Source organism: Brienomyrus brachyistius, chromosome 8 (assembly GCF_023856365.1).
Source record: "Brienomyrus brachyistius isolate T26 chromosome 8, BBRACH_0.4, whole genome shotgun sequence".
NCBI lineage: Eukaryota > Metazoa > Chordata > Actinopteri > Osteoglossiformes > Mormyridae > Brienomyrus > Brienomyrus brachyistius.
In genome coordinates this window covers 2682669-2703251 of record NC_064540.1, presented here as the reverse complement: position 1 = coordinate 2703251, position 20583 = coordinate 2682669, and the positions used below count along the sequence as shown (strand labels likewise).

Here is a 20583-nt window from a genome sequence, read left to right as displayed (position 1 = left end):
GTCATTCATTCATTCATTCATTCATTCATTCACTCATGCATTGCTAGTGGTCGGAAAGAGAGAAATGTCACACTTCACCATCTTCTTCCTCCTGTGTTTGTACTTGCTCTTGTCTTCCTTTTACTTGTCTCTTGACTTTCATCCTTTCATTTTCCATCATTTATGCATTCTTCCTTCTGTCTCCTTCCCCATTCCGATATACATGTTGCCCCCCTCTTCTTCCCCATCCACGTTTAACTGCTCCGTCCGCCCCCGCCCCCCCCGGCCCCCCAGTGTGGGTTCTTCCGGCGCACAGAGCGACGCCGGCATTACGAAGCAGAGTACTACCGGGCCCAGCTGGGGGTCCAGCCCTCAGAGGCAGATAAGCAGGCCACCGACCTTCAATAGCACCCCCCATTCAGCCCCGCCCTCCCATCGCTCCCCCCCTCCCACCCGAAGCGGTAAAGCAGCCTCTTCCCAGCCTTCGCTGGCCCCATTAGGAGTGGGAGTGTCTTGCTATATCGTGTGTTGATGCTACGCTCTTGTGAAAGGAAGTTCATCCTGGTTAGAAGTCCCAAAGGCTTTGTTAGTCCCAGACATCCTACCATCCCCAGCGCTTGATGATTTTCCCTCAAATCGAGCGAAGTAATCCCAACCATTGGATCCCAGAATGAACTTTCTGGTTTCTGTGATGTGTGTGTGTTACGCTTTTTTGTGCGACAACGCTTAAAATCGGTCACCATGACCCCAGAAATACGCTTCGCAATACTAAGCACCGCTCTGCTTGCGTTTTCTTGCACATTTTATTATGGAGCCGCTGAGTTTTCAATTCGCTTTTTAAATCGCACCGTATGTAACAGCGTATAACTCAGCCTCGCATACAAACACACACGTTCGTAATTTCTCCAAAATGCTTACGCAGAATTGGATTTTGCTGGGGAAAATAAAGAGTATAAACTCACACCCAGCGACAATTTCTCCCCAAAATTAATTGTGATGGCAGCGAATGCATGAGCTCAGTGAAGCTGCAGTATTAAAACACATCACACTGCCATCATAAAACTTATTTATTTCAGTGGGTGTGACTTTAGTTTTCTGTATTGCGCAGTATGCGGTTATACCCTCCAGATATAGCCTAGTGTTCCTGACCTGACCCCACACCATTTGACAGGGACCATTTAGCATGCTGCGGAGGCAGGATGGCGGCTCGGTGGGCGGTGCTGTAGCATCACACCTCCCAGGGTGGGGTTTTGAGTCCTACGCCCAGCTCTCTATGTGTGGAGAGCGCGTGTTCTCGCTGGATCGCGGCAGATTTCCTCCCGTAGCCCCCCCGCCCTGTGCTCCGTACTTCCTGGACTAGGTGCCGTGTGGCAGATGTGACGTCACCGGTGTGCATGTGGTCACTTTGAAGCAGCCTGTCCATAAATATTGACTGAACTATTCTAATAAAACACGGACTTTTGCGGACCAAAAATCAGTTCTTCCAGGCTGTTTTAAAGGTGAAGTGCATGCTATTTTACTAGGATGCCATGTAATTTCTGGGGTCAATACCCATCTACGTTATGGTTGTCGCTTTTATCTAAGCCACTAGTGCCAGTTTCTACTCTGCTGTAGCTCTGTTTCATCTGGGTAGGATCTAGGGTCACCTAATGCTGCAGGTTTCTGTCAGCCGGCCTAAAGAGATAAAGGGATACCTACAGGTACCAACCTTTCTTGGAAGCGGTTCTCCATATCTGATCTGTAGAATGTAAAACTATTGTTCTTATACGTTAGCAGGGAACCCTCCTGAGGAAATGTAAACCAAGTACATTCTGGGGCTTGAACCAGCAACCCTTACTTAATGTGAGGATTTAATCAGTTACCTACCTGCCGTCCACATAACATTTGCTGCTTACTCATGTAGCGTGACTTTGCGACAGTGATCCGGCTGGTGGAGTGCGCAGTGTGTGAGTGTCACCGTCTGATTTCCATCTCCTCTCTCCTCATCCCACATTTCCCTCTCCTTCCGCTGGACAGCTCGGATTCTTCCGGCGGGCCCAGTACAAAGATTCCGTGCCCCAGTACCATGCCGTGAAGATTCCGCGCGAGGATCGTTCGCAGTTCCAGAATGAGAAGATGGGGACACTGCAGAAGAAGGAGTGGGCCACGCACTGGAACGATGGGGCGTCCTGAACGCACTGGAACGTCGCTCCGGACCCACAGGACACTCTAAGGGGTCCACAAATGACCCCGTTGCTGCAGATGAAGACACCTAACACTTGTAGAACTTATCACACACATACACACCAACTGTAGCAACGCAGCTTAACGTACCCTCGGAACCTTCTGGACGACGTTCCAAGAGTTCTAGAACATTCTTCAATGACCACACTGTATTCATCATGGCAGACTAATATAACCACACTCAAAACTGTAAGTGCACAACAGCCCAAACGAGCATGCGCTGAGACCTGCGTCCTGCATAAGAAGCGTCGCCGCAGCCTTCTGGTCCCATCAACGGAGCTAGCAAACCAGCCGCCCTTCCCACCCCCCCAACTTGCACTGATGCTAACACGCACATTCAATCACTTACCAAGAAAAAAACGACGACGTAAAGTTGACTTCTGCTAGCCCTGCATTCCCCGAGGAACCCAAGGACACCTACGTCTGCCTGAACGTTGAGAGCGGAGCAGCCGTCTTCAATGAAAACCCGTTGACCAACAGAGTCCCACTCCGTTTGTCCAAGTCGCCATGATGAAGCTAGGCTGGGGCTGGTTCTTGCCTTAATTCAGACAAATCGGACAGAACACTGTAATTTTCTATTTCGCTTGATTTTATTTATTGTTTGTTGCATTGTTTTGTACTCGACTAGCTTACAGCCCAATCCAGCAATTTGACTAGATTGCGATGAAGTCATACACGTCTCTTTGGTCTAAAACTCAGCTGGACCATGTTGTTGGGTCTGCATTTTGAGGGATGGACAGATAAACCTGGACCATGCTGAGGGACAGTCAGGTACAACATCTGGGTGGCACAAGATCAGGTTCCTTGATGCAGCTGAAGACCTCAGGACCTCAGAGGCAGAATACGAATGTCACATCTAACCGGAACTGTGATTTGCGTGAACATGCAGGAGAGACAAACAGAGGATTTGTACATTTTAGCAGGACGGGAAGGAACTGAGAGAACATTCTAGCGTTCATTTACAATGCAGCTGGCTGGTGGGTGTTTCGTTTGTAAGGTGTTTGGGTTCAAGATTTGAAAACTAACACTGCTTCTAAGAAGATGCTTTTCAGAGTGACAGGGGATGAAAACATGTAACATACCTTTGGAAATATAATTAGAATAAATATAACAATGGTAGTATTTTGCTGTTTTATTGCTAAGTTGTTTTGTAAGTGCCTTTTGGTAGTGCAACCTAAATATGAAATATAAGGAAGTATATTTTTTAAAAAACAAACAAAAAAAATAGGCATCAGTTTTGACTGCTGTACGTGAGGAGAGAAATGTAATTGGATGTGGATTAGCATTGGATTTAAGTGGCTGTAATCCCTGGGAGTAAGTCAATTAAGTGGTTACCTGTTGTCATGGAGACGAACTGCCATTGAAGTCCATGCATAAATATTGCTGGACAATCTTGTTTAAATGCATGGACAAACCTTACTGTACATGCTGATTGTTTGTCATGCTCACGTGTTTATTTATTTTCTGGCTGTATTTGTGCACTACTGTAAATAAAACATGAAACGAAAGCCACGGAGCCCTACGGAAAAAGGGAGGGAAGGCAGACAAACGTGTGGCCTCTTTACTGCGCTTGAGGGATCTGGGCGGCTTCTGGCTGAAGGACAAAGTGAGAAAAAGTCACTAAGACAGAAGCGGTTTTTGTTTTTGCCTAGAAGATCATTATCATCACTGTTAGGTCGCCAGAATTAGGCCACATGCGTTATCTTACTCTCTTTCTCGTTTTCTAATTTGCGATGCATTTAACGATCCTTCGTATCGATCTGATATCGCGTTACACAACTTTCACGCTGGTATTTGTCCAGCTTTATCAATCTGAAAGTCTTTTTCAGCGATCGATCTCATCTCCACGGAAATCCCTCTGGCTTCAGCAACCTTACCACGTAAAATCTCTGAAGCCCAAGAGGCAAATATTAATTTAGCCAGACTTAATTGAGTGTGTAATCTGTTTACATTAAGTCCACTTCCTTTGGTGTCTTCATTTTCTTCGGGGGACGGGTCCTGAGGCTGCCACCTGCCCACATCACACATATTTATCCAGGATGGGTTTCCTCTAAACAGCATTTGGGTCACTGTTTACCCCAGCCTGCACCTCGAGGGCTACATTCCCACAGATTTTCATGGAAAGGCTTTAATTAGCATCTGATTAACATCTCAAATGCCAGCTGAGGTGACTTTCTGATTAATGACTTTATTGAAGTGGACGAGGGCTGAGGCGCTACTAAATCAGCCTGTAAATCATTTAAAATAACATTTGAAGGAAAAAAACAACAACAGGCAAGCTTAACTTGTCAGATTTCCAGAAAATATTCTTGCTCTAGGATGAAATACAATGCAATCGCTGCCTGAATCTAATCTATCAGATGAAATCAAAGGAAATAAGTATATATCTAGTATACTTATCTAGTTTTTTGCTGTTTGTGTATATTGGTTCATTTGTCGATGTTATATAGTATACAGCTCATTTAGGTTTTTATAAATAAAGTCTTTTAAGAGTCAGACTTTCGGCTGCACTGGCTTCCTCAGTGATGGTCAGTTAATGTCAGGACCCCACAGAGGGCGTGTCATCCTGGGCTGACCTATGAGCGCCTTTATTACAAACTGCACTGTACTGTTACACGCAGCCCCAATGGGTGGATATCAGAGGCTGAGGCACCCTTAAATACCTGCCAGGTCAGCTGGGAAAACAATGGCGGCCACCAAACGCACAGCCATTGAAGAGGAACCAATAAGAGGCCCGATACACAAAAGAGCAGAAAAACAACAGAAATGCCGCCTAATGAATCCGCATCCCACCCATGGTCTCTTGAGGCAGTTTAAACTTTTACTCAACGTCTCTCCTGCTTCCGTTGCCATGGCAAGTAATGGTCCAAAAGTCAAAGGCTATTACTGATGCTAAAACACCAGTAAGTAGTTTGCCAGACATCTGGTGGAACATCCCCGCTCTCGGGACCTCGGGGTGCCCGGTGAGACTCAGGATGACCGTGGTGAAACTTCTGGACTCCCTCGGGCAAACAAACCACCACACTTATGGCCTGAACAAAGGCCAGTTACAGGTGAATCTGAACCACACAAGCTGATGCTTAATTAACAACAAAAACAAAAGAGAAATCAGACATTGTTATTGTCTCTTGGAGGACTGCAATTAACATGCTAAAAAGCAAAAAAAATAAAAAATATGTTGCAGACAATACATTAGAAAATATTTGGACACAAATGTAAAACTTTCAGTGTCTTAACATCCATATAACATACAATTGGCTGAAATTCACATTATGTACATGGCTGCTGGATACGGCAGCAGGGACTCTAAAAAAACTAAATTTTTCAATTCAATTTTATTTGTATAACGCATTTTTACAACATTACATTATCTCAAAGATCCCAAAGCCCCCAGTGAGCAAGCCAGAGATGACAGTGGTAAAGAAAAACTCGCAGAAGGAAGAAACCTTGGGAGAAACCAGACTCAAAGGGGGAGCCCAACCTCCAGGGGGCACCAGAGGAAGCCCTAACCCTAACCAGACTCAAAGGGGGAGCCCATCCTCGCAGGCAGGTGATGGCAGGCAGGTGCTGGTGCTGCTTCTGATGGCAGGATGAGCAGTGGTACAGCAGCAGGGAAGGAAGGAGAGACGACAAAGGCAGAAGGGCGAGCAAGCTGGAAATCCGCCAGAATATCCAGAATATCCTGATATTTTGGGGTCTCTAAGGCAGCACACTTCAGGTGGGGTAGGGGAAATAAAATGTGCAGTTAGCCAAAGTAGGGGAGACTACAGGCAGTGCACACACCTACTGCAGGTGAGTGTGATATATAAGCTGCGGCAGATATGGCTGTGGCAGCATAAGTAGGAGGGAGAAGCAAGTGGGAACGTAGACATGGGGAGTCCCTGAACATCAGCACTGACTGGTCAGTTCATCCACCGCCAATGGCACCGGTCCCCACCCAGCTCTACACCTCACACTATAGGTCTAACTGGCAGTGAGCAGTTAGCTAGAGCTAAAACTAGAGTCTGAACTCTAGCCTGAACAAGTCTGATTTCAATCTACACTTGAATATTGAGAGTGAGCCTGAATCTCATACATCAGCTGGAAGACTTTATTGCAGCTATGGAGCCCTTTAAGAAAAAGCTCTGCAGACTGCAGTAGTTCTTTCTATTCCAGGTACTAATAGATATCCTGCTATTTGAGATCGAAGCAGGCGAGGAGGCCTGAAAGAGGCCAGTAGATCTCTAAGGTATTCTGGTGCAAGGCCATTCAGTGCCATTCAGCATCCTTCCACTTACGAGACATTAACCACTGATTTAACTACCTATCTGATACTAATCTCTACCCTGTATTTGGTGATGAAGTAGTGAAACATCACCGGTGGTTGTACACAGTAATCTGGTGCTGACCACACTGAAGTATAGGAGATTAACTAAACAAAAATTGCCAAGGCCACCCGGAGATCCAACCAACACAAGAGAAGATATTTATAATGTGTGATTCCCTGATGATGGAATGAGCTACCAAGCCATCTCCGGTCATCAGACTCTGTCTTCTCCTTCAGTAGCTCTTGCTCTGGTGCAACTTACACTTTGTTATTCATTGGAAGCTCAGCCTAGTCTAATGTAACGTAATCTGCCTTGCTTGAATGTCATTTTGGACAAACACGCACGCTTTCTACTAGTGAATATTTGCGGAGCAGGTCAGGTTCAGGAGTAAGTCTCAGTAGCTTGAAGGTACAACATGGGTTTCTACTGGGATTTGATCCTTTGACCTTTCCAACATGGGTTTGGCAGCTGGAACGAGAACACGTGTCCAAGAAACATATGTATGTCTGTGAAGGAAAACTGGATAGGTGAGGGGTTAATGTTTTTATAAGCTTCTGTAATCTGAGGAATAGGATGCTAAATGGTAAACTGCAGCCCATTATTGAGGATTTACTGATTTAGTAATACTTGAAGTGACTGGCAGTCCTTAGAGAGACGTAATGCTCTGGCCCCAGTGGCTTATTTGTCATTTAATTTTTTAAAAAATCTTCATTTACTCCATTTTCTGCTTCCTCAGCCCTAATAGCACTAATAGACACACACAGACACACAGACACTGTCCAGTCATCCTTCTGCTTTGTCTCCAAAGGCTGTAAAGATGTGAGTGTGGGTAGGGCGTATATAAGGAAGACCACGGGGAACGGACCATTGTGGAGTCAGAACCGGGCCCGGAAAGGCTGAAGAGCTCAGAAACACAAGGCGAGCCAGCAGAAGCAGCCGCGACCAAACTCGCAGCCTGCTGTCATGGAGACGGCCGTGTGGTTCGTCCTCCTGGGCTTCCTGGCCGTGGGTGGAGTGGGACACGAGCTCCAGGACGACAGGCATCTGGAGTCCAGCGACGGCCGGCACGGTGACCCGAGAGACAGCCTGACGGAGACGCCCGCGGGGGCCCTGGTGAGTGCAGCCCTGGTACCGGGATTACACCAGAGCCTCTCCGAAAATATCATCCAAACAGACTCCACAATTCAAGCTACAATTTTCACAGTAAGTTAGTTTACACTACAGTGAAGTACATTGGACTACCATTTAAATTAGGTTATAAATCCATCTGCCTTTAAAGTTCAGATTCTTATAATTGCTTTGGTTGCAATTATTTAAACAAATGTAAGACATTGCAGCAAAGTGGGTTCACCGTCCGCAGTAGACTTTGACAGCACTAATGAGGTCACATTGTAGATTAAGTGACATATTAAAATGACTAGTCACATATATTTTGCAGACACCTTTATCTTACCTATGTGGGTGCTACAGTTCATTAGCAATTAGGGTAATTAGCCTATTGTAATTAGTTTGTTTATGTGTGTGTGTGTGTGTGTGTGTGTACCCTGTGCTTTATATCCCCCTCAGCCCTGGACTTAGTACAAGGTTATGGAAGATGGATTGCTTATGTAGGTCTTTCTTTAATTTGTCCTGATTTTTTTTTTTTACCGCTCTGACTTCTCAAACTGTGTCATGTTTACATTTTTTATGTCTGCGCTCGTGAAAAGGGTGCCGTATAAAAATAAACCAAGCTGAAAATGCTTCATGGAGGATAGTGGGGCCTCCAGCAGACCCAGTCTGGCTCTGCCCCTGCCATAATGCGGGCCTCCAGGGAACGCTGGCAGAGCAGAGTTCATGAGAGTCCTTTGGTCTGACTGGGTGGTTTGGTCTGGGGTTGGCACTGCTAAATATCAGCCCCCCCCCTCAACCAAGACTTATGGCAGCCTTCCAGACAGTCAGGCTGAGCACTAAATCTGGCTTCTTGTGGGTAGAGATCAAGGTCTTGTGAAAAATGAGTTGGGTCATTTTCGGTCAGGTTTCTCTTTGCTCATATCGTTTTAGCGCCTGTTTGGTCTTCAAACTACAAATAGGTTTCATCTAAAAGAAAACTGGTCCATTTGTTAGTGTCTCCTTTCATTTTATGTGTCTGGTCAAGGTGTGTCAATAACAGTACCCTGCAGAGGTGAACTACACCACTTCAGCATCACTTTTACACACTGGAAATCAAATTGAACAGAATTGGGGCGTGACGGTAATATCCTACCAGTAGGGGGGACAGTATCTGTTGGGTAGAAGGTTCTAGAATGTGGAGAGGTGAGAGCGCCTGGTTTGAATTTCAGGACAGTGACAATAATGGGAGACACGGACTGGACGAGCGCGTCCTGACAGCCGTGCTGCGCTCGCTTTTCCAAGGGTTCGAGAGGAGTGACCGTAACCCCTCGATCCTCTACCAGCCACAGAGGTAAGTCTCATGCCGGTCAGCATGGATCACTAGCATCCAGATAGCGATGAAGAAATGAAACAGAACCACGAATAGAAGCTAGACTTCCTTCTGTTCACATTCCATCCTCTCATTGATATTTTTCACTTGGTTTTATTATTGTTTCTCTTAGAAATGAATTTTGAAAAGAATTCTACATGCAATATCTATACTGTACATGTCCGTTATAAAACTGAAAGTCAAGACACATCCGGGTACTCTGAGTAATGCATGCTGAAAGCCCAGCAACACGTATGGCTAAATATTTCTATCCAGATTAAGAAAATATATTTTTAACATAATATAGTCGCGTCATTTTCTTAAACCACCTCCGTCTCCCTCAGGTTTGGGCGTGGTGCAAGAGGAGGTCTGGGTTCCTACGGGCGAATGCACTCTCAGGACTGGGAGATGGCACCGGGGGAGATATGGAGCATGGCTGTGCCACAGAGGTTTGGCAAGAAGTAGGGAGGAGGCGAAAGAGAGCTGAGAGTCAACTGCAGGGGAGCGGGAAGAATTCAAACACCATGAATAAAACATCCACACATTCATTAAAAATGATCAGACCTCTGTCTCCAAACATTTCAGTGCCACACCTGAAGCCACGCCCACCTTCCCCCTGGCCAATGACAGCGCTCTACTGCAACCACACCCACTGACTCATAAGCTGGTCTATGAGACCAGGAAAAAAAAAAGTCAAGAATGGAATAATACTGCATTTGCTGTAAATAGGCTATTGATTGCATCCAATAACTGACAAACTCCTTCCTGTGTTTGTTCAATGGAAGCTTGTAATGTGTATTCCTGTCCTGTGTACCTCACTGGTAAACCAGCAAGAAAGATACTTCCGCAAGACAGCTGGTCTTCCTTTGTCTTTGACGACTCATCTGACATCACAAAGGGAAGCGATCACGTCTGCTTATGAAACACTCCCTGTAACGTGTGTTCGTATGTATAAATTTATATATATATATGTGTGTGTCTGTGTCATAATGCAACTTCGAAACTTCTTCTTCTTACTCATGTGTCTGCACACCTCTTTGTTTCATGCACATCTGCTCATTTGACTCGTTCATGTTCACACCTGTCAATTTCATCTTTGATCAGTGCTTTGTTATTCACGTTGGTTACATTTTTACTTCACTTACCGCACTTTTGAATTAGCGTTTATTCTGCCCCTTTTTCCGACACCCGTCTCTGTTTCTGCTGTCAAAATCTGAGCCTCTGTAAGATCCGAGTTTCCATCTGAGGGTCAGAAAAGTATCATTTCCCATCTCTCAGATTAATAGTAGACTTGTACTGATAGCTTTGTTGTACAAAGGGACTGAATATTATAGGGTTCAGAGAGAGGCTACAATTGGGCGACTCTCTGCTGTTCCTCTAGCCCCAGAATAGCGTTGGCAGCAGGCATACAAGGGTGTGATGGAGCCCCAGAAGGCATTTATAGCTCCAGTATAGCGTCACATCTCTGTGCCTCCAGTTTGCCTCTGCATCCAGCAGTCCACCAATCTGTGCTCAGAGTCCATTTTAATTTTCGATCTGAGGTTTGATTCCTCTGTTTTTCTGATTTACATCACACTACTTCACATTTATCTAGCAAACACTTCTACCCAAAGTTACACACAACTGAGAAAGCAGGGGCAGACAGTCCCTGGGGCCATTCAGGGGGTTAAGGGCCTCGCTCAAGGGCCCAATAGGGGAATCGCTCTGCCAAGCTCTGGATTTCAACTGGCGACCTTCTGATCACAAGTGCAGTCTCTGATTTCTCTTCACGCCTGACCCCTTGTGGCCAGTGAATCCACCTCTTTGGGATTCTGGGAATCCAAACCAGACTTAGCCAATGTAAGGTAATACGCATGTACAAAACATCAGGTGAAAGTCCGGAGGCCGTTTGAGGAGAACCAGATGAGGCGTTCTCCCGTGATTGACCTGCCGCCGGTTGTTATGCCAACGCTGCAATTATTCTGAGGCCAGCCACAGTCACACAATGCAACGCACATGCACTCATAGTAAAGAGTGTCTAATGGATGTGGAGAGAGCAGCGTAGCAAAATAAGTGCGGAGAAAGTCCTTAAAGGAGAACTACAGCTCCGCGTGAACTTGTCCCGCCCGCTGTGTCATGAGCATTAACGTTTAAGGGGGGATTAGGGGACTCAGCCAAGAGTCCCCTACACTCAAGAGGGGACTCAGCCGTTCGTGGAGGACAGATATGCATTGAAAAATGACCTGATGCACCATCGTGCTAATTATCCACACTCAGTCCATCCGAGCACAATATCTGGGTTTCACTTAATCGTCATGCTGCAGTAAGGAGCCCTAAAAAGGAGAATAGGGTAATACCACATTCATACCGCATGCCCAATTACTTATGGAGTTGTTTTCTTTACATTAGTTTCTCCCTGGAAACAAACAGAAAATTACAGTCCACGCGAGAGGACTTTGAATTCTGGTGCCGCCGCCGAGGAGACTGTTGACGACCTCATCACAGGGAGGGCTGGGGGGCTGCTCATGAGGGAGGTGGGGCACACCCGTTCTGTGATCCGGATGCTAATGATGTACCACTAATTAATAGACAGCAGCATGCAATTATGCCTCTTCAAGCGTTCTGTGTTCCGGCAGCCAATAACAGGGTGCCAATTAGGTCGTCACATGGAGAAGAACAAACCTGACTTGGACTCTGCGTTGGGTAGACTGGTGGACATTGTCATGCATGATGAGTTTCATAAGAACAGTGGTGTAGAGGAACAGAGGAGGTACTACAGAGGAACAGCGGAGGGGCTACAGAGGAACAGCGGAGGGGCTACAGAGGAACAGTTGAGGGGCTACAGAGGAACAGCAGAAGGGGCTACAGAGGAACAGAGGAGGTACTACAGAGGAACAGCGAAGGGGCTACAGAGGAACAGAGGAGGTACTACAGAGGAACAGCGAAGGGGCTACAGAGGAACAGAGGAGGTACTACAGAGGAACAGCGGCGGGGCTACAGAGGAACAGCAGAGGGGCTACAGAGGAACAGCGGAGGGGCTACAGAGGAACAGCGGAAGGGCTACAGAGGAACAGCAGAGGGGCTACAGAGGAACAGCGGAGGGGCTACAGAGGAACAGTGGAGGGGCTACAGAGGAACAGCAGAGGGGCTACAGAGGAACAATGGAGGGGCTACAGAGGAACAATGGAGGGGCTACAGAGGAACAGTGGAGGGGCTACAGAGGAACAGTGGAGGGGCTACAGAGGAACAGCAGAGGGGCTACAGAGGAACAATGGAGGGGCTACAGAGGAACAATGGAGGGGCTACAGAGGAACAGTGGAGGGGCTACAGAGGAACAGTGGAGGGGCTACAGAGGAACAATGGAGGGGCTACAGAGGAACAGTGGAGGGGCTACAGAGGAACAGTGGAGGGGCTACAGAGGAACAGTGGAGGGGCTACAGAGGAACAGCAGAGGGGCTACAGAGGAACAGTGGAGGGGCTACAGAGGAACAGCAGAGGGGCTACAGAGGAACAGTGGAGGGGCTACAGAGGAACAGCAGAGGGGCTACAGAGGAACAATGGAGGGGCTACAGAGGAACAGCAGAGGGGCTACAGAGGAACAGCGGAGGGGCTACAGAGGAACAGTGGAGGGGCTACAGAGGAACAATGGAGGGGCTACAGAGGAACAATGGAGGGGCTACAGAGGAACAATGGAGGGGCTACAGAGGAACAGTGGAGGGGCTACAGAGGAACAGTGGAGGGGCTACAGAGGAACAGCAGAGGGGCTACAGAGGAACAGTGGAGGGGCTACAGAGGAACAGTGGAGGGGCTACAGAGGAACAGTGGAGGGGCTACAGAGGAACAATGGAGGGGCTACAGAGGAACAGCAGAGGGGCTACAGAGGAACAGCGGAGGGGCTACAGAGGAACAGTGGAGGGGCTACAGTGCTACTAGAAATGTTTATTTGGAGTCATTGCTGTAGAAAAGGGGGTCACAGGAGTTATGGAGAGGAAAGTTTCACATAATCTTTCACACGCAAACATCGGCAGTATAACATATTTGTGTCCCCTGTAGCTAGATTCTCTTTATCTAGTTGTGAGACTAGATAAAATCTGATCATGTTCTAGATCAGTGGTATTCCAGCTTTTTTTGACAGGGCCCTCTAGGGCTGATATATTTGTCCTAAAACTCCCCCCCCCCCCACTCACCACACACATACACCCCCACTGACCCTATTTCTGTATATATTACATAATTGAATCATTTTAATTTGTTACTGTCATATAATGTGTACAGGCATATAATGTGTTCAGACTATATTTTATATTTGTAAAGGTTGCAGTTTCGTCTTCTACCACGTCAAGCAACCCACACAAACTTCCGTTATTTCCCCCCCCCCCCCCCCTGCAATTCCTTCACACCCCTCCCAGGGCAGTGCACCCCACAGTTCGAATACCTCTGTGTTAGATCGTATTTATGCAGAAATAGGGAAAAATGATAAAGGGTTCACTAACTTTCCGGTACTGCTGTACATGTTCACCTCTGTCTGTCTCTTTACACTAACAGGGGATGCTCATGTTTGTAAAAGACGGGAAATAGTACATGCAGCCCCCTGAAGGTTTGGTAAACTGAAACTGAGCACAGTGGTATGACTGAACAAAGAGCAACCTTAAAGGCCACGCAACATACCGAACACGTTAACTCGTAATTATGTCTGCTCTGCCAAGGACTGGCATCCTGTTCAAGGTCATCCTACCTAGTCTAGAAGCTCAGTGACCTTGTAGACGATAAGCAGTTAATCAAGCGGTATGCATGGATGCCATATTATGTGTCATGCAAATACTCCTCTTCATTTGCTATATTCTACAACAACCAGTTACAATGTGCTAATTAAACCTTCCTTGGTTAACCTGGAGCGACGTCCTGACCTGGATGTACCACCTCATATCCTGTGCCTTGTGGGATTTAACTTATTCTGATAAAACAGGAGCAAGGAATCATGAAAATGTGATTCCTACACATTACATTTTCTTCTTCCCTTCAAACTGAAATCTGTTCATTGAATATGAAAATGGTGGGTGTCCTGCTGCTATAATTTTTTGCTGGGATTTTTTGGAACAATTTGCTAAATTTGAAAGCATTTCGAAGCCACAGCATTCATGTCCCATTGATGCCTAATATGGCCCATCCACAGGCACAGCAGGTGGTGAACTGAATTATGGGAAAATGGGAGAAAATGGCAGACAGTGTTTTTTTTTTTTTTTTTTTTTTGTGACCCGACTCTGGAGGCTGAAACTGCAATTAACTTTTAAATGCAATGGAGTGAAGATTTCAGCAAAAGCCTTCCTTTGGATGACAGGTAATGTTCGGTTTTTTGGTTTTCTCTGAGCTCTGGGAGGAGGGGGGTGATGAGGCCTTGCATTGTTGTCTCCCCCCCCCATGCAGCTATGGCCTCTAATCAGCACAGCTGGATATGTATGTGTGTGCAGCTCATCTGAATTTCATGAGCCCAGGGGAAAAAAGGCACAGGAGGTGGGTCTGTGTGTATGTTAGTGTGACTTTGTGGATGTGTACATAGGCAATGCTGTGTGTGGGAACACAGGAGGGTGAATGAATGTCTGTGTGAAGGGGCTGGTTAATGATGAGTGTGTGAAGGGGGTTGGTTAGTGATGAGTGAGTGTGTGAAGGGGGCTGGTTAATGATGAGTGTGTGAAGGGGGCTGGTTAATGATGAGTGTGTGATGGGGGCTGGTTAGTGATGAGTGTGTGAAAGGGGCTGGTTAGTGAAGAGTGAGTATGTGAAGGTGGCTGGTTAGTGATGAGTGTGTGATGGGGGCTGGTTAGTGATGAGTGTGTGAAGGGAGCTGGTTAGTGATGAGTGTGTGAAGGGGGCTGGTTAGTGATGAGTGAGTGTGTGAAAGGGGCTGGTTAGTGATGAGTGAGTGTGTGAAGGGGGCTGGTTAGTGATGAGTGTGTGAAGGGGGCTGGTTAGTGATGAGTGAGTGTGTGAAGGGGACTGGTTAGTGATGAGTGTGTGAAGGGGGCTGGTTAGTGATGAGTGTGTGTGTGAAGGGGGCTGGTTAGTGATGAGTGTGTGTGTGAAGGGGGCTGGTTAGTGATGAGTGTGTGAAGGGGGCTGGTTAGTGATGAGTGTGTGAAGGGGGCTGGTTAGTGATGAGTGTGTGAAGGGGCGGGTTAGTGATGAGTGAGTGTGTGAAGGGGGCTGGTTAGTGATGAGTGAGTGAAGGGGGCTGGTTAGTGATGAGTGAGTGTGTGAAGGGGGCTGATTAGTGATGAGTGAGTGTGAGAAGGGGGCTGGTTAGTGATGAGTGTGTGAAGGGGGCTGATTAGTGATGAGTGAGTGTGTGAAGGGGGCTGATTAGTGATGAGTGAGTGTGAGAAGGGGGCTGGTTAGTGATGAGTGAGTGAAGGGGGCTGGTTAGTGATGAGTGAGTGTGTGAAGGGGGCTGATTAGTGATGAGTGAGTGTGTGAAGGGGGCTGATTAGTGATGAGTGAGTGTGAGAAGGGGGCTGGTTAGTGATGAGTGAGTGTGTGAAGGGGGCTGATTAGTGATGAGTGAGTGTGAGAAGGGGGCTGGTTAGTGATGAGTGAGTGTGAGAAGGGGGCTGGTTAGTGATGAGTGAGTGTGGAGTTAAAGTTAAAGGTGTGCCTAAAGTTAATGGTCGGCAAATAATATCCCTCTTTGACTTATACGCAGTTCTGTATGTGCGTCAAGGGCCCATGTCATTATGTGCAAATGCACACGCGTGTTGCTGAGGAATGTGCTCATGTGTTTGTGAGTCAGCATCACACGCTAACCAAAAGCGGCGTCCTCCCACTGCCGCCCTTATTCCCTCTGCCAGCAGTACTTCCCCTTGCCGCCTTCCCCTCGCTCAAGGCGCCTCCACGCCTCGCTCAGTCACGACGGCGGCACATCGCTCGCTGGCCGCTCGCTCCAAAAAGAGGCTACTTTCCCAGCAGCTCCATCAGAGCTATAAACACGTGTCCCTAGAATAGAAACACAAGCTCCGTAAATATGAAGGTAATGAAAGACCAAATAAGCCATTACTACCAAACCCTAGCTGGAATCTTAAAAAAATAGATTTTTCTACCTGGTATTCCCTTTCACTCTCCCAAAAAATGCAAATACATCCCTATAATTTTCTCACGGTATTTTGAGTACCGCTTACACTGATTATCTGCCTCTTCGTGGTTTGTCATGCACCTCCGTCACCCAGAGGCATGGACCATGGATTCCCTGGATTCATGATACATTTTGTTCCAGTTAATACATTTTAGTAGCTCCTGACCATGTGGAAGGACAAGGGTGCCAGTGGATGAGTTATAAACACGACACTCGGAATGGAGCAGCACTTACACTGCATGGGCAACGAGGCTGTAGGAAAACATTGAAACAAAGAGGGTTGAACCTTACATTCATTTAGCCGACGCTTTTCTCCAAAGCGCGGATCAGGGACAGTCAGTTTCCTGAGAGCAATTAGGGTTAAGGGCCTCGCTCAAGGATGCAACAGGGACAATACTCTCTTCACTATGGGTTTGAACCTGGCGACCTTCCGATAATGGGCATAGAGCCGCACACGTGCTGTCGCCTGGTTACTTTCAGCGCTGAGGACGAGTTGAGCACCGGGCACTTGAGCGGTTGTGCGATGCACCGCTGTCGTCACGACTCGCATCGTAGCGTGAAGAGGATACTCGCTTTCCTACATGCCTCGTGACCATAAATGCATCCCCGCTTTTGGTTTAATGGCACCCGCTTCCATCTGCTCAGTTTTAACCAATCGGCAGCGTGCTGCTGATGTCTCACCCCCCTCCCTATTTTAACAGTGTAATCTTCTCTCATTATTTTGTATATTGTAAAATTTTACGCCTATTCATCTATTCCAGTGTACTTCTGTATTATGGTCCTTTATTGGATATGCATATTGTATATTCCATTTCTGTGGTCGCAATGCCGCTAAATGACATTTCACTGCACTACAGGCAGTGACAATAAAGATTCTTATCTTATCTCTGTAGCGGGCGCGGTTGAATTAGGTGCCCGATTCGATTCCCACTCAATTTGTGCAGAACCACTCGGCGATGTTATCAGCTGCAGAAAAGCAGATCTGCATCCCTTCTTGCGGTCAGTCTGAGGCCTTGCGCTAACGGCTAATCTTAGAGCCACCTCAATCCGATCGGCGATGGGGCTGGTGAGGGGGTGTTTACAAAGGCCACGCCAGCTTATATTCTGGGGTCTGCCTGGATTGTGGTCCCTGGAGAGTCCGTGGGGTGACGGAGAGTCCTCGAATGCGCCCAGTTGCCAGACGTTTGGAAAGAGGCAATACCGGAAGGTCCTCACAGTAGACGTTCGTACAACAATGCATAAACACGTGAGCATGCATTTGCATTCGGTAGCCCTGCAGTAAACGCAGAGCAGCATGGACACCTGCAATAAGCCACAAAGCTGATGCTTTGATCTACCGTTTACCCAGCTCGGCGTTTTACTGGTGCTGAAGCATCCGGCCGAAGGTGCTGAACCTCAGGCAGCATTGATCCTGCAGGTTACCTGTGGCTCTGTGTCCTTAGCCACCCACTTCTGAGATTATAAATACAGGGTGCGGTGGTGTGAGACCTCCCTCCATTCACACAAACAAAGGCAGAGCGGGGGGGGGGGGGGGGGCTCAACCTGTCATTCAAACAGCTCTGATCAGCAGCTGCATCAGACATCCCCGGTCTACCTGTCCCAATCGATACATCACCCATGATTCTAACGGCTTATCCTTGGGGATGGGTGGGGGGGTAAAATCTATCTCAGGAGGCCTGGATGGGATGCCAGTCCATCACGAGGCAAACCCACATTTAATGGGCAATTTTGAGGCACCAGATAGTCTAAGAGCCATGTCCTTACATCACAGAATAAAATCCAGGCAACATGCAAACACACACAATCACATACACACACATGCACGCGCATACCTACACACAGATACACACGTTTGTATTAATATTTTTGAGGGGACTATCCATTCATTTCTAGGGAAAAAAGAGAGACTCACAGGTTGAACTCTGCAGACTGGAGCTGTTCCTCTTACATATCCTTCCTCTCGCGGTCAGTGTAGCACAATCTCCCATCACCTGCACATTTAGCAAGGTGAGGCCTGAACGAGGACCAACTTTTGCAAACTGTGTGGGAAGAAAGACACACTTGCTCATATCCTGGCCGGGTTCCGCGGTGGCTCTCACCCAGAAGAGGTACAGGTGGCAGCACAATAAGGTGCTCACTGTTCTGGCAGACATCTTGGCGCAAGCTAGGAAAAGGGCACAACAATCACACGGGCTGCAGGTAACACCTTTGCAGTTTATCCGGGCAGGAGAACGGCCATGAACTACAAGGAGGACCTGAGCCAACTTCCTCCAGAAGGTGCAAAGGTGGGAGATGAGAGCAGACCTGAGAAGGGAATTGAATTTCCCCCCCTCTATCGTCAGAACGTCACTGTGGCCGGATATCGTCATCTGGTCAGAGAAGGTGAGGAAGCTCATCCTTGTGGTATTGACTGTTCCATGGGAAGAAGGCAGAGGCCTGTGAGAGGAAGAGCTTGAAGTACCTGGGTCTCGTCCAGGAGTGCAGAGAGAAAGGGTGGCAAACATGGCTGTTTCCTGTCAAAGTTGGGAGCAGAGGGTTCCCGGCACAGTCTGTGTGGACAATGTTTACTGCACTGGGTATATCAGGGAATGACCGGAAAACAGCTGTGCACAGGATTGGGGAGACAGCAGATAGAGTCCCTTGTTGGCTTCGGCATAAAAGGGAGGAGGAGGGCTGGAGGCCTGGAGCTGATGGGCAGTGATCTGGCCACCACTGCAGACACGCCAACTGGAGGGTGTTGCAGTTAAGGGTCAAAACACCCGGTGAAGGTTGGGCACCATCTGATGACATCAGCTCTGGACCGAAGGCCACAGTTGTTCAATAGAGCGACTGCATGAATGGCATCTATTAAATAAGGAAGAACCCTAAACCCAACAACTTTAACCCATATTCAGCCCCAACCTTACCTATAAGTAACCAAGCAAAAGTTAGTTTATAAAGATTTTTTATAAAATCCCCCCATATGCAACCCCACAGACACACACACAGCATATAGGTAAGATTGGAACCCCCACTCTGCTAAGTGATATATGCAGCACAGCACAGTTGTACAGAGCTTGTGTAATAAAAATTTGTGCAGCTCATCTACCGAAACCAAAAGAGCGTTCATGACCAATTGTGAGAAGGTACTGCGCTTACAGGTATGTGAATCTCAACAGAGCGCCGGGAGACCTAGAAGTGGTCAGGAACTGCCAGCGTATGGAGATATACACCTCATCTGGCATGCAATAACTGCTGATGATTCACACACAGACACACACGCATAGACACACACACAGACACACACGCATAGACACAGATACACACACACGGACACACAGATACACACACACATTTCTCACTGACCTTCCTTACTGGTCTCTAACAAACCCACTACACCCGAGGTGAGTCATTTTAACTTTCTCTCTCTCTCGCTCACCCAGCTAAAGCCCCCACCAGCTACCCTTCTCCCCCCAGTAGCTTCCTCCTGGCAGGCAATGAAATCGGACCCCTTAGACACGGCAGCACCACCCGACAGGCGACCAGTGTGACCCCTGTCTGCGGTCTCAGGTTCCCTCACTGTGTTTAAATGAGACGGACAGGTTAGTCCCATCCAAGCTTTTAGTGGCTGTTACACCCTGATGAGTCACCTGTGGCCCCCAGTTCCACAAAGACAACCAGATTTATTCACAGGGCATGGAGGCGTGCAAAAGAGGCAGTCGATTTCAACACCCCCCCCCCCCCCCACCACCACCACTGCCCTGCAAAGAGCCCGAGTCAGATTTCCTACATCTGATTTGGGGGGGCCTACTGGGATTTCCCAATGCAACAACGATCAATGTGGTCCATAGTGGGGTGGGTTGCCAGTTCCATCGACTCACACATCCCACCCAAACGGAAATGCACTATATCCACCATTCTGGTGGCCCTTGTCATGTCCAGATTGTCAGAAGCAAAAAAGAAAAACCTTCCTGTTCGATCGCTTACTCAGATCATGCTTTTTGTATATCGGCTCCCTCATACTGTAGTATTTTTCCAATCTACTAAACTGTCCGTCTTTATTGAGGAACAAACTTCTGTGTACAGATCTAAAGTTAGTTGCTATAAATCACCACGTTAAGGGAGGAAACATTATCCAATGCTCGACTCCCAGATTCGTTATACTGCCTCAATCGAATCCCTGCTCTGGAATGAGTTTTTACTGTATATTATCTGTATACGTCACAGAGAGGCCTTAAATATCTCTGTGGGTTTGCATCACCTTCGTTTTTAAAACACCTCACATCAAATATGGCCGACTACCATAATTCATGCGGCGACCTTTTCACCAATGAGTTTTGCTCAGCTAAAAATTTCAGTCAGGCTTGTAAAAGACAGGCTTTAAAATTTTGGTTTTTCATGTATTTCACTTGAGACGGGATGTAGAGTTTTTTCCCACTCAACATGATGGGTTTTTCAAAGGTGATCTTAATTATATATAAATAAATCAGTCTCCTGGAAAGACAGACCAGCTGCTTATTACAGGAATACGTTAT

General features: G+C 47.3%; 2 protein-coding genes across 5 annotated transcripts in view; both read left to right on the top strand.

Moving 5' to 3' along the window:
* The window catches only part of itga7 (integrin, alpha 7), a 36836-nt gene extending 33126 nt beyond the window's left edge, over positions 1–3710 (top strand). For 2 of the 3 annotated variants that reach the window (XM_049024087.1, XM_049024086.1), the window contains exon 25: positions 1996–3710. In XM_049024087.1, the coding sequence (XP_048880044.1) occupies positions 1996–2151 (156 nt within the window). In that variant the 3' untranslated portion in view covers positions 2152–3710. Of the gene's footprint in view, positions 1–273; positions 441–1995 lie in introns of all 3 variants that reach the window. The other variant, XR_007399484.1, reaches the window with a different exon arrangement.
* A 3638-nt stretch (positions 3711–7348) lies between these two features.
* On the top strand, positions 7349–9930 carry npffl (neuropeptide FF-amide peptide precursor like). 2 transcript variants are annotated; one of them, XM_049024099.1, is made up of 3 exons: positions 7349–7622; positions 8828–8949; positions 9312–9930. In XM_049024099.1, the coding sequence occupies exons 1-3, from the start codon at positions 7473–7475 to the stop codon at positions 9430–9432; spliced, it is 393 nt and encodes a 130-aa protein (XP_048880056.1). In that variant the 5' UTR covers positions 7349–7472; the 3' UTR covers positions 9433–9930. The 2 variants fall into 2 exon arrangements, with proteins under 2 accessions (XP_048880056.1, XP_048880055.1); XM_049024098.1 differs by having other exon boundaries at positions 7349–7712.
* The last annotated feature ends 10653 nt before the right edge of the window (positions 9931–20583 follow it).

What these genes read in the sequence shown, in the direction of transcription:
- npffl (XM_049024098.1), top strand. Translation starts at nt 7,473, where the DNA reads ATGGAGACGGCCGTGTGGTTCGTCCTCCTGGGCTTCCTGGCCGTGGGT. An exon ending in TTCAAGCTACAATTTTCACA is followed by an intron (nt 7,713 to 8,827) that starts GTAAGTTAGTTT and finishes TTTGAATTTCAG; the next exon opens with GACAGTGACAATAATGGGAG. An exon ending in ATCCTCTACCAGCCACAGAG is followed by an intron (nt 8,950 to 9,311) that starts GTAAGTCTCATG and finishes CGTCTCCCTCAG; the next exon opens with GTTTGGGCGTGGTGCAAGAG.